This window comes from Peromyscus maniculatus, chromosome X (assembly GCF_049852395.1).
Source record: "Peromyscus maniculatus bairdii isolate BWxNUB_F1_BW_parent chromosome X, HU_Pman_BW_mat_3.1, whole genome shotgun sequence".
NCBI lineage: Eukaryota > Metazoa > Chordata > Mammalia > Rodentia > Cricetidae > Peromyscus > Peromyscus maniculatus.
In genome coordinates, this window is record NC_134875.1 from 3,850,892 (window position 1) to 3,863,655 (window position 12,764).

Consider the following 12,764-nt stretch of genomic DNA (forward strand, 5'->3'; position numbering starts at 1 on the left):
CTTTATGTTGACCTAGCTCTATCAGCTATAGAATTCTGGAATAATGATTATTTCTTTTTCCCTTTGGAATTTCCGAGATACATTTGCATTAACTTTTTGACTTGTCTTGTTACCTTTAAGATGTCTGATGTCAATCAAGTTGACAGCTCTTTGTTCATCTCCTTTTTGGTATTCTTTGAGTCTGCTTTGTGCTGGGTTGGCTTGGCTCTATTTTAATTTATTGACTTTGCAGCTCATTATGGTTCTTGAACCTAAGAATACATCTATTTCAGTAGTTCTGGGAAAGTTCATCCATTAGAATATTGAAAATTGTTCCTCCCTCACTTTCTCCATTCTCTTATGTTTAGAATTTTCAAGAAGATTCTCTGAACCTTTCCTGCTTATTCATGTTAAAATGGTAGGAAAGATTTATCTTCATATTTTCTCCTGTTTATCTGTCTGAGCAGTTTTTTCCCCATATATTTATCTCTCTTTGGTAATATCAATTCTGATTGATTAATTTTTTTTTCTGGTAACTCATTTTCTTATATAGTATGGCACTTCACGCAGGTCCTTTTTCAAACCTTTTTTTTTTTAATTTTTCTATTCCCCCAAATCTTTATAATTTAACAGCAGATCTTTCCTAATCTCTATATGATAATTATATTGTATAAAGTCTGTAAAGTGAGTCTAATTCGGTTATATGCTGTATCAGATAACTGACCATTTCCTTAGGTATTTTATTGTGGATTACAATATTCTTTTCACCAAGCATTCATTTATAGGGTTGTCCTTCCAGAGTGTTTTTGTGATACCTTATCTCTTTGCATCTGAGACCAATTTTTATGTTAATTTCTCAATTTGAGAGTTTTAGATGAAGCAGACAATGTACATTCATTTGAACATCAATCCAAGATTAGATGGGGCTGAATTTCAATAGAAAAGTCTTTCCTTTCCCTCTAGCCACTTCCTTTTTGAACTTTCATGCTATAGGCTTATTCTGTCTTGCAAATTTTATCTAGTTCATTCCTGTTAGTGTGGTTGGAGCTTTTTAAGATTGTGGCTTTATGTGGGAGTTGAGTTGCAGTTTATAGGCTGGCAGAGTCCCGGTTTATACCCGTTGTCCTAATTACTTATAAAGCCTTTGGTCTCTCTCCAAAAATATTCCAGTTCAGGCAACAAATTGTAGGATCTTCCCATTCTTAGGCAGGGACGTGAATGGGATCCTGAAGGAAGGAAAGATCTAGACTTTAACTGAAAGAAAATATCTCAAATATGAAGGCAACAAAGTATGTCAGGGAAGAGTTTATTCAAGGTATGATCAGAAGCAGTCAGTGGATTGGATTTTCATATACTTCTAGTTGCTATTTCAGTTTTTTAACCTAGCTAGCTGAAGGTATCTCTGTGCCTTTTGTTCTTTTTTAGTTTAATTTTGCTTTTATTTAGAATTCAAAACAAAATCAAAAATTGAATTAAAAATATTTAGTAGAACAATATATAGCATTCTAGCTGTCACTCACCTATCAAATATAACTAATTTAATAATTTTAAAAAGCAGAATGTAGCAGGAATCTTAAAGAGTCTTATTAAAAAAATCAAACCTGAACCAGGTATTGGGGTGAACACTGGAAGATCAGAGAGATAGAATGGGCCTCAGCAAACCTCACCTGGCCAACTTTCTCAGCTGATCTTGTTTCCTCAGACTGGAAGCCTCTGTGTCCTCAAATCTGAATGGCTCTCAGCTGAACTGTGCTGCTCAAAACCTAAAAGCTTAACCAGTCAAATGCTTCTAGTTCCTGGTCCTCATGCCTTATATACCTTTCTGCTTTCTGCCATCACTACCTGGGATTAAAGGCGTGAGTCACCATGCTTGGCTGTATCCTTGAACATATGGATTTCTGCCTCTGGAATGCTAGGGTTAAAAGCATGTGCTACCACTGCCTATCCTCTATGTTTAATATTGTGGCTGTTCTGTCTCTGACCCCAGATAAGTTTATTAGGGTGCACAATATTTCGGGGAACACAATATCACCACACATAAAGTCTGTGAAATATATTTTAAAAGTCAAAATGATTTATTCAAATAGCCTTTCAATGCTTAACTTTATTGAAATTTTTAGTTCTTTTTTTTAAGTATTTTTTTCTTTTCTTTATTTTATTTTACAATGCTATTCAGTTCTACATAACAGCCACAGATTCCCTTGTTTTCCCCCTTCCTGCCCCCCTCCCCTTCCCCCCATCCCACCCCCCATTCCCACCGTCTCCAGATCGACCTGATAGACTCAGTCTACGGCAGGCCCTGGGTGGAGCACTGGGAGTCTAATTAGCGAGAAAGAGGAGGGTTTATATGAGCGAGAATTGTTGAAACCAAGGTTGGATAAAGCACAGGGACAGATAACCAAATGAATGGAAACACATGAACTATGAACCAAAGGCTGAGGGGCCCCCAACTGGATCAGGCCCTCTGAATAGGTGAGACAGTTGATTGGCTTGATCTATTTGGGAGGCATCTAGGCAGTGGTACCAGGTCCTGGGCTCGCTGCATGAGATAGCTGACTTATACAGGGATGCTTGGCTCAATCTGGGAGGAAATTTTTAGTTCTTATATAATATGGATATCTGTAACCTATTCTTATTGGCATTCTCATTGTATGTGAATACTTTTCCCTGCTTTTTGACCCTAGTGACTTACTTTCTTTGAAAAATATTTCAATTTTCTAAAAACATTTTTCACAAAATAAAATATAATAAGATAAAACAAAAACCATCACATTGAAGCTGGACAAGTCAAAACAACAAAAGGAAAAGAGCCCCAAAGGAAGACACTAGAATCAGAAACTCACTCATTTGCACATTCATGAGTCCCATAAAAATCCAAAACTGGAAGCCATAATATATACATAGACCCATACATGTTGCTTCAGTCTCTGTGAGTTCATTTGAGTTTTGATCATGTTGATTCAGAGCGCTTTGTTTTTCTAGTGACCTCTATCCTCTCTGGCTCTTACATTCTTTACACCTCCCTTTTCCTGGGTTCCATGAGCTCCAAGTGAGTGATATCCTATTTAATAACTAGTCAAGGATTTAACTGGAGTCTGTAAACAGATGCAGGATTTATATTCTCATTGGGTCTCTTGCTTTAAGAAGCTGACCAGCAGTTGTAGGTCATGTTCTTGGTCTGAACCTTTGCTGTGACACATTAAGCTAATAAGATTTTAGAGTTTTACCAGTTGAGTTGTGATAGCTTGAAAAATGTCTTCTGTTTAAATAGTATCAAACTCACAAACATCACCTAGCATATATTTTTGAGCTAGTGGAGGACTGCTCCATTTTTTAAAACCTGCTTTTTACTGGAACATATATTTATGGGTAATCAAATAATTCTGCCAGGATTTAAAGTTGATAACATACTCATATTTGGGGGCCCATCCCTTCTGTGGCACTCTTCCTTCAGGAGTATCACACCCAGTATTCTAGATTTCCTGCCAACTTGGCCAGCAATGTTGTGTATGCCAAGAGAATTATAGATTTGGAGCTAGTACAAGAACGAAAACAAAAAGAAGTGGCTGGGGAAATTTCTCACTCAGTGAACAGCTCACTTTATATGTTTGAGGACCTGTTTGAATTCCTTGAACACATGTAAGCTAGAGTTCAAATGAAACTTGTATTAAAATATGGAGTTTGCTTTTATGGCTATGGTTATAAATGTATTTAATGTTCTATGAGATCATTCATCAATAAAGACAAAGAGTGTTTTTTTACTAGAGATGTCATAGCCTAGAGAAGAAAAGTCTTCTGCTCAGCTTATATTGTATGTGGGTCAGTGTTGTCAATGGTTTTTCAAATAAAATATGTTATATATATGATTAGATTTATGTATCATCAGTAATTGTATATGTATTAGTTAACATGGCAATAATTTTCAGTCATTATCACTTGTCATACTCTCCAGTAAGTACTTCTAATAGACTTCTTCTCTATATCACAGGTAATATTTCAATTAATATTTGCCAATGGCATTGTGGATACTCATCATAATCCTAACTGAAACATTGTTTCTCTTTTGTTCTCTCTGTTCCAGGAATATACTATTGATGTATTTTTTAGACAGACATGGCATGATGAAAGACTGAAATTTGATGGTCCCATGAAGATCCTTCCACTGAACAATCTTCTGGCTAGTAAGATATGGACTCCAGACACCTTCTTCCACAATGGCAAGAAATCAGTGGCTCACAATATGACCACACCCAACAAGCTGCTCAGACTGGTAGACAATGGGACCCTCCTCTATACAATGAGGTAAGAGAATGGTAACCCCCACTCAGTATTTTGGAGCTAGGACATGTATTGAAAGTAGGAGGTTTTAGGTTATACACTGAAAATTCCTTTGGTTTATCACACAGACACACGTCTTGTATTTTAATATGTACTAAGTAACATATACATATATATGAATTTAATAGTTTTATATACATACCATTCTTTCGAGTTTATAGATTTGTATAGTATATATTTTGAAAAGCAAATATGTATATATTTCAAGTACATATATTTATATATACATATCAGTGCATAAGCATACTTTCAACACATTTACATGTGTACAGACATGCATGCATATTCTATATTCCATATAGTTAGTTACACATATGAACATTTTGAGACACAAAGAAGTATAAGTTATTTATATTGTATAAATATGTATATCTTCAAAGACTTATATGTTTGGATAGAGGCACATATGTGTTCAAAAACACTTAAATATACAAACTTACAAAAGCAATAGTTCGAGCCAAACAACTGTCTTCTGTGTCAAGAGGGCCTAGTCCAGTTCCATGGGAGCTCCACAGCCACCAGACCACATTTCACGGGTTTCCACTAGTGTGGTCCATCATCTCTGCACATCCTCCCATCATGACCTCGACATCCCTCGCCTACAGTATCTCTCCTTTCTCTCATCAATTGGATTCCCAGAACTCAGCCTGGTGCCTGGCCATGGATCTCTGTATCTGCCTCCATCTGTCACTGGACAAAGGCTCTATGATGACAGCTAGGTTATTTGCTAGGCTGGTCACCAGAGTAGACCGGTCCATGCACCCTCTGGACCACTGCCAGCAGACCAAGGTTGGGTCAACCTTTTGGATTCCTGAGAGCCTCCCCAGCACCCTGCCTCTTCCTATTCCCATGATGTCCTCATCTATCATGGTATCTTCCTACCTGCCCTCCCACTCTGTCCCTGTTCCAGCTCGACTCTCCCATTTCCCTATGTTCTCATCCCCCACTCCTCGCCCTTTGCCACCCCTCCCCACACACACCCAGTGCATTCATGTAGATCTCATCCACTTTTCCTTCACAGGGTCATCCATGTGTCCCTCCTAGAGTCTTTCCCTGTTAGCTAGCCTCTCTGGAGCTGTGGGTTGCAGTTTGGCCATCCCTTCCCTCCCATTTAGTATCAACTTATGAGTGAGTCTGGGTTACCTTACTCAAGTTAACATTTTCTAGATCCATCCATTTGCCTGCAAATTTTATAATATCATTGTTTTTTTTACTGCTGAGTAGTACTCCATTGTGTATATGTGCCACATTTTCTTTATCCATTCTTCAGTTGAGGAGCATCTAGGTTATTTCCAGATTCTTGCTATTATGAATAATGCTGATATGAACATAGTTGAGCATGTGTCCTTGTGGGAAGATTGAGCATTCCTTGGGTATATGCCCAAGAGTGGTATAACTGGGTCTTGAGGAAGACTTATTCCCAACTTTCTGAGAAACCTCCATACTGATTTACAGAGTGGCTGTACAAATTTGCATTCCCACCAACAGTGGAGGAGATTTCCCCTTGTTTCACATCCTCTCCAACATAAGCTGTCTTCAGTGTTTTTGATCTTAGCCATTCTGACAGGTGTACGATGGATTCTCAGAGTTGTTTTGATTTGCATTTCCCTGATGACTAGGGATGTTGAGTAATTCCTTAAATGTCTTTCAGCCATTTGAGATTCTTCTGTTGAGAATTCTCTGTTTAGCTGTGTAGCCCATTTTTTTTAATTGGATTGTTCAGTATTTTGATGTCTAGCTTTTTGAGTTCTTTATATATTTTGGAGATCAGCTCTCTGTCAGATGTGGGGTTGGTGAAGACCATCTTTTCCCATTCTATAGGTTGTCATTTGGTCTTATTGACCATATCCTTTGTTTTACAAAAGCATCTCAGTTTCAGGAGGTCCCATTTATTAATTGTCACACTCAGTGTCTGTGCTACTGGTGTTATATTCAGGAAGTGGTCTCCTGTGCCAATTCATTCAAGACTACTTCCTACTTTCTCTTCTATCAAGTTCAGTGTAACTGGACTTATGTTGAAGTCTTTAATCAACTTGGACTTGAGTTTTGTGCATGGTGACAGATATGGATCTATTAGCAATCTTCTGTATGTTGACATCCACTTATGCCAGCACCATTTGTTGAAGATGCTTTCTTTTTTCCATGGTACAGCTTTGGCTTCTTTGTTGAAAATCATATGTTCATGGGTGTGTGGATTAATGTCAGGGTCTTCAATTCGATTCCATTGGTCCACATGTTGGTTTCTATGCCAGTACCAAGCTGTTTTTATTACTATAGCTCTATAGTAGAACTTGAGATCAGGGATCATGATGCCTCCAGAAGTTGCTTTATTATTCAGGATTCTATTAGCTATCCCAGGTTTTTTGTTTTTCCATATAAAGTTAAGTTATTGTGTAGATGTAACCAACTGTCTTGTTAAATAATAAACACAGAAACAATGCAAAGAAGAAAGCCAAGAGATCAGAGCTAAGAGCCTTACCCTTCCTGCTGCAGCTAGCTCTTCCACCAAGAGACCTCTTTGAAAGAGAGCTACTTCCTGTCTGTTTGACTTTATATAGACTTTTTGTTCTGCCTTCTCATTGGTTGTAAACCCAAATACATGACTGCCTCATCACTGCCTGTCTGTAGAGACTTCCAGGTCTTCTATGGTATTGACATTAAAGGCATGCGTCACCACCGCCACGCTCTTGCTATGGCTCTAATAGCTCTGACCCCCGGGCAACTTTATTTATTAACATACAATTAACATTTTAGTACAAAATAAAATATCACCATAGTATTGTTCTTTCCAAGTCTGTGAAGAATTGTGTTGGGATTTTGATAGGGATTGCATTGAATCTGTATATTGCTTTTGGTAAGATTTCCATTTTTACTATGTTGATTCTATCTATCCACGAGCATGGGAAATCTTTCCATTTTCTGATATCTTCTTCAGTTTCTTTCTTCAGAGACTTAAAGTTCTTATCATACAGGTCTTTTACTTGCTTAGTTAGAGTTATCCCAAGGTATTTTATGTTATTTGTGGCTATTGTAAAGGGTGATGTTTCTCTGATTTCTTTCTCAGCCCCTTTTTCATTTGTATATAGGAGGGTTACTGATTTTTTGAGTTAATCTTGTATCCAGCCACTTTACTGAAGGAGTTGATCAGCTGTAAGAGTACCCTGGTAGAATTTTTGGGGTCACTTATGTATACTATCCTATCATCTACAAATAATGAAAGTTTGACTTATTCCTTTCCAATTGTATCCCCTTGATCTCCTTATGTTGTCTTATTGCTCTAGCTAGAACTTCAAGTACTATACTGAATAAGTATGGGGAGAGTGGACAGCCTTGTCATGTTCCTGATTTTAGTGGAAATGCTTTGAGTTTCTCTCCATTTAATTTGATGTTGGCTGTTGGCTTGCTGTAAATTGCCTTTATTATGTTTAGGTATGTTCCTTGTATTCCTGATCTCTCTAAGACATTTATAATGAAGGGGTGTTGGATTTTTGTCAAAGGCTTTTTCAGCATCTAATGAGATGATCATGTGGGTTTTTTTCTTTCAGTTTGTTTATATGGTATATTACATTGACAGATTTTCATATGTTGAACTATCCTTGCATCCCTGGGATGAAGCCTACTTGGTCATGGTGGATAATTGTTTTGATGTGTTCCTGTATTTGGTTAGCCAGTATTTTATTGAATATTTTTGCATCAATGTTCATGAGGGAGATTGGTCTGTAGTTCTCTTTCTTTGTTGCATCGTTGTGTGGTTTGGGTATCAGGGTAACTGTAGCTTCATAAAAAGAATTTGATAATGTTCCTTCTGTTTCCATGGTGTGGAACAATTTGAAGAGTATTGGTATTAGCTATTCTTTGAAAATCTGGTAGAATTTTGTACTGAAACCATCTGGTCCTGGACATTTTTGGTTGGGAGACTTTTAATGCCCGTTTCTATTTCTTTAGAGGTTGTTGGTCTATTTAAATAGTTTATCTGGTCTTGATTTAACTTTGGTATGGGGCACCTATCCAGAAAATCGTCCATTTCTTTCAGATTTTCCAATTTTTTGGAGTACAGGTTTTTGAAGTATGAACTGATGATTCTCTGGATTTCCTCATTGTCTGTTTTTATGTCCCCCTTTTCATTTCTGATTTTGTTAATTTGGATGCTCTCTCTGTGCTTTTTGGTTAATTTGGATAAGGGCTTATCTATCTTGTTGATTTTCTCAAAGAACCAACTCTTTGTTTCATTGATTTTTTGTATTGTTCTCTTTGTTTCTATTTTTATTGATTTCAGCCATCATTTTGATTATTTCCTGGCATCTGTTTCTCCTGGGTGAGTTTGCTTCTTCTTGTTCTAGAGCTTTCAGGTGTGCTGTTAAGTCACTAGTGTGAGATTTCTCCATCTTCTTTATGTGTGCATTTAGAGCTATGAGTTTTCCTCTTAGCACTGCTTTCATAGTGTCCCATAAGTTTAGGTATGTTATATATTCGTTTTCATTGAATTCTAGGAAATCTTTAATGTCTTTCTTTATTTCTTCCTTGAGTCATTGGTGATTCAATTGGGCATTATTCAGTTTCCATGAATACAGTATTCATACCATACTGTTTGCTTTCTGTAATTTTTGTTGTTGTTGAAGTCTAACTTTAAGCCATGGTGGTCTGATAAGACACAGGAGGTTATTTCAATTTTTTTTTGTATCTGTTGAGATTTGCTTTGTGACAAAGCATGTGGGCAATTTTGGAGAAGGTTCCATGGGGTGCTGCAAAGAAGGTATATTATTTTTTGTTAGGGTGGAATATTCTGTAGATATCTATTAAGTCCATTTGAGTTATAATGTCTGTTAGTTCCCTTATTTCTCTGTTAAGTTTCTGTCTGGCAGACCTGTCCGTTGGTGAGAGTGGGGTGTTGATGTCTCCCACTACTAGTGTATGGAGTTTGATGTGCGATTTAAGCTTTAGGAATGTTTCTTTCACAAATGAAAATGCCCTTGTATTTGGGGCATAAATATTCAGAATTGAGACTTCATGTTGTCAGATTTTCCCTGTGATAAATATGTCATGTCCTTCCTGATCTCTTTCAACTGATTTTAGTTTGAAGTCTATTTTATTAGATATTAGGATAGCTGTACCAGCTTGCTTCTTAAATCCATTTGATTGGAAAGTCTTTTCCCAGCCTTTTATTCTGAGGTGGTGTCTGTCTTTGAAGTTGAGGTGTGTTTCTTGTATGTAGCAAATGGATGGATCTTGTTTTTGTATCCATTCTGTTAGCCTGTGTCTTTTTATAGGTGAATTGAGACCATTGATATTGATGGATATTAATGACCAGTGACTGTTACTTCCTGTTATTTCTTGGTGGTAGTGTTGTATGTTTCCCTTCTTTGGTATTTGTTGGTATGGGACTATCTATTGCCTGTGTTTTCATGGGTGTATCTAATTTCCTTAGGTTGGATTTTTCCTTCAAGTGCTTTCTGTAGGCCTGGATTTGTGGAGAGATATTGTTTAAATCTGTTTTTATCATGGAATATTTTGTTTACTCCATCTATGTTGATTGAGAGTTTTCTTGGGTGTAATAGTCTGGGTTGTCATCCATGGTTTCTTAGTATCTGCATAACATCTGTCCAGAACTTTCTGGCTTTTATAGTCTCTATTGAGAAGTCAGGTGTTATTCTTATGGGTCTTCCTTTATATGTTACTTGGCCTTTTTCCTTTGCAGCTCTTAATATTTTTTTTCTTTATTCTGTATGTTTAGTGGTTTGATTATTATGTAGTGAGGGGACTTTTATTTGGATCCAATCTATTTGGTGTTCTGTAACCTTCTTATATTTTTATAGGCATTTCCTTCTTTAGGTTGGGAAAGTTTTCTTCTATGATTTTGTTGAATATATTTTCTGTGCATTTGAGTTGGTCTTCTTCTTCTATCCCTATTATTCTTAGGTTTGGTCTTTTCGTGGTGTCCCAAATTTCCTGGACATTTTGGGTCATGACTTTGTTGGTTTTAGTGTTCTCTTTGACTGATGAATCTATTTCTTCTACTGTATCTTCAACACCAGAGATTTGCTCTTCCATCTCTTGCATTCTGTTGGTTATTCTTGCATCTGTAGTTCCTGTTCATTTACTCAGTTTTTCCACTTCCAGCATTACCTCAGTTTGTGTCTCCTTTATTGAGTCCATTTCTATTTTGAAATCTTGAACTGTTTCCCTTGTTTGCTTAATTGCTTTCTCTTGGCTTTCAAGGGATTTACTGATTTTCCCCCATTTTTTGTTTGACTTTTCCTCGATTTCTTTAAGGGAATTTTTCATTTCCTCTTTTAAGATCTCTAATATCTTCTTAAAGTCATTTTTATGGTAGATATCTTCCATTTCTACTGTGTTGGGATGTTCATGTCTTGCTGATGTAGGTTCTGATGGAGCCATATTTGTTTTTATGTTGTTGACTGTATTTTTGCACTGGCATCTACCCATCTCTTTCTCCACTTGGTGCAAGTGGTGTCTGTGTCTGAGGGAGCCTCTCTTGGTCTGATTGATACTCTTGGTCCAGTGGGAGCTCTTGGTCTAGTCGATGCTGATGGACATTTTGTCTCAGGGATCAGCTCTTAGTCCTACTGGCGCTAGTAAGCTCTGTCTCAGGGAGTAGCTGCAGTCTTACCATGTGGTAGATGGTGGTAGTCTGACCTGTCTGCAGGATGTCTGCCTGTCAACTGGCCTCTTAGTCCATTTGGGTGCTGGCATGCTCTATCTCAGGGAACAGTTGCAGTCAGGGAGGGTGGGTGGGATATGGGGGAGGTAGGGCTTAGGTTACAGGATCTGATGGGGGATGGGAGTAGTCTGACCTGTGTGCAGGAGATCTGTCTGCCAACTGGCCTGAAACTAGAACCGTAATATGTGGGGGTGTAGGGGTGCAGGTTGTGCCCCTGGGCCCAAGCCTAGGGGTGGGGGTGTTTGGGTATGAGGATAAAGACTTACTTCTTAGTCCAGTCAGGTCCTTTATGCTTATTTTGAAATATAGTATCCAGACAGAATAGAAGTAGAGGGTTGATGAAACCATTATTTTCCTAGCACGGAAGAGGGTACACCTTAGATTCCAGAAGGTGGGCAGGAAGGTGGGCAGAGGCTCAAAACTCCAAGATCAAATCCTGGCTCTTTTATGGCTCTTCAAGTGACTTTCTAGTGACCTTCACAGTCACAAGCTGTTTCCTTTGTTCAGTTCTTCATTTAATAACAGTAGCTGCTGCCTGCCTTACTGAAACATAGAAAGTAGGAATTGAATAAGGCCTGCAGACCATTTAGAATTTCCCAGAAAGACTCATTCTGTAGCACTGTTATTATTATTGTAATGTTCATTAGTTTGATTCTGGATTCTATTGGAAAACTTTGAATGCTAGCTACTTGGAAAAATTGAACCAGGTCTTTCATGAGTATAAAATGTGGACAGTTATGGAACTTTTGCCTTACCTCATCTTGGAACTTCAGAATGACCATGAAATGTAGGCTTAGCCTACCCCTTACCTCAGCAGCACACATACTAAAACTGCAACAACACAGAAGTTTCACAGAAATAGCTCAACGTAATATACACATTCATGAACTCTTCTAAACTACCCAAGATAGAGTATGTAGTGAACCCTTTTTTCATTAATGATATAATACTTACTGATGAAACAAAGGATAAATATGTAATATTCATCATACCTGATGTTAGTAATATAGTAAGAATCCTCTTGAGCTTTTTAATAAGATGAAAAGTACTCATAAAATTTAACTAGATTTTAATCCATTGAATCATCTGACTAACAACATATTTATAAGACCTTCAGATGTGTAAGACTCTGAGATGTACCAAGCTACAGAGATAAGTAAGACACCTCTTAACTCATAAAGGTTTCATAGTATTGTATGGACTGGAGAAATGGCTCAGTGCTTAAGAGCACTGACTTTCCTTCCAGAGGACCCGGGTTCAATTCCCAGCACCCACATGGCAGCTCACAACTAAGGGAGATCAATGAATCTACTCTGAGAAAAAAGATAAAGAAATAATAAGATAAATGGATAGATCATTGAATCTATTCTAAAAAGAAAAAGGGGAAGATATAAAAATAACAAAAGGTAGATTATTGAATTTATTATGAAAAGAAAAAAGAGAATATGGATATGATAAGATAAAAAGATCAACTATTGAATCTACTTTTAAAAGGAACTTGTAGCTAGAGTTTTCCTGCCTTGCCCACAGTCAGGACAAATCTGTCACCGGCCGGTTCCACAGCCGCTCAGACCCAACCAAGTAAACACAGAGACTTATATTACTTACAAACTGTATGGCCATGGCAGGCTTCTTGCTAACTGTTCTTATAGCTTAAATTAATCATTTCCATAAATCTGTACCTTGCCAGGTGGCTCGTGGCTTACCAGTGTCTTCACATGCTGCTTGTCATGGCGGTGGCTGGCAGTGACTCCTTCTGTCTTCCTGT

At 37.6% G+C, this 12,764-nt stretch overlaps 1 protein-coding gene across 6 annotated transcripts in view; it reads left to right on the top strand.

The window, feature by feature from the left end:
* The window catches only part of Gabra3 (gamma-aminobutyric acid type A receptor subunit alpha3), a 240,401-nt gene that overhangs the window by 152,842 nt on the left and 74,795 nt on the right, over nt 1-12,764 (top strand). For all 6 annotated transcript variants that reach the window (XM_042268890.2, XM_006991865.4, XM_042268889.2 and 3 more), the window contains one exon: nt 4,061-4,281. In XM_042268890.2, coding sequence (XP_042124824.1) covers nt 4,061-4,281 — 221 coding nt within the window. The remainder of the gene's footprint in view (nt 1-4,060; nt 4,282-12,764) is intronic.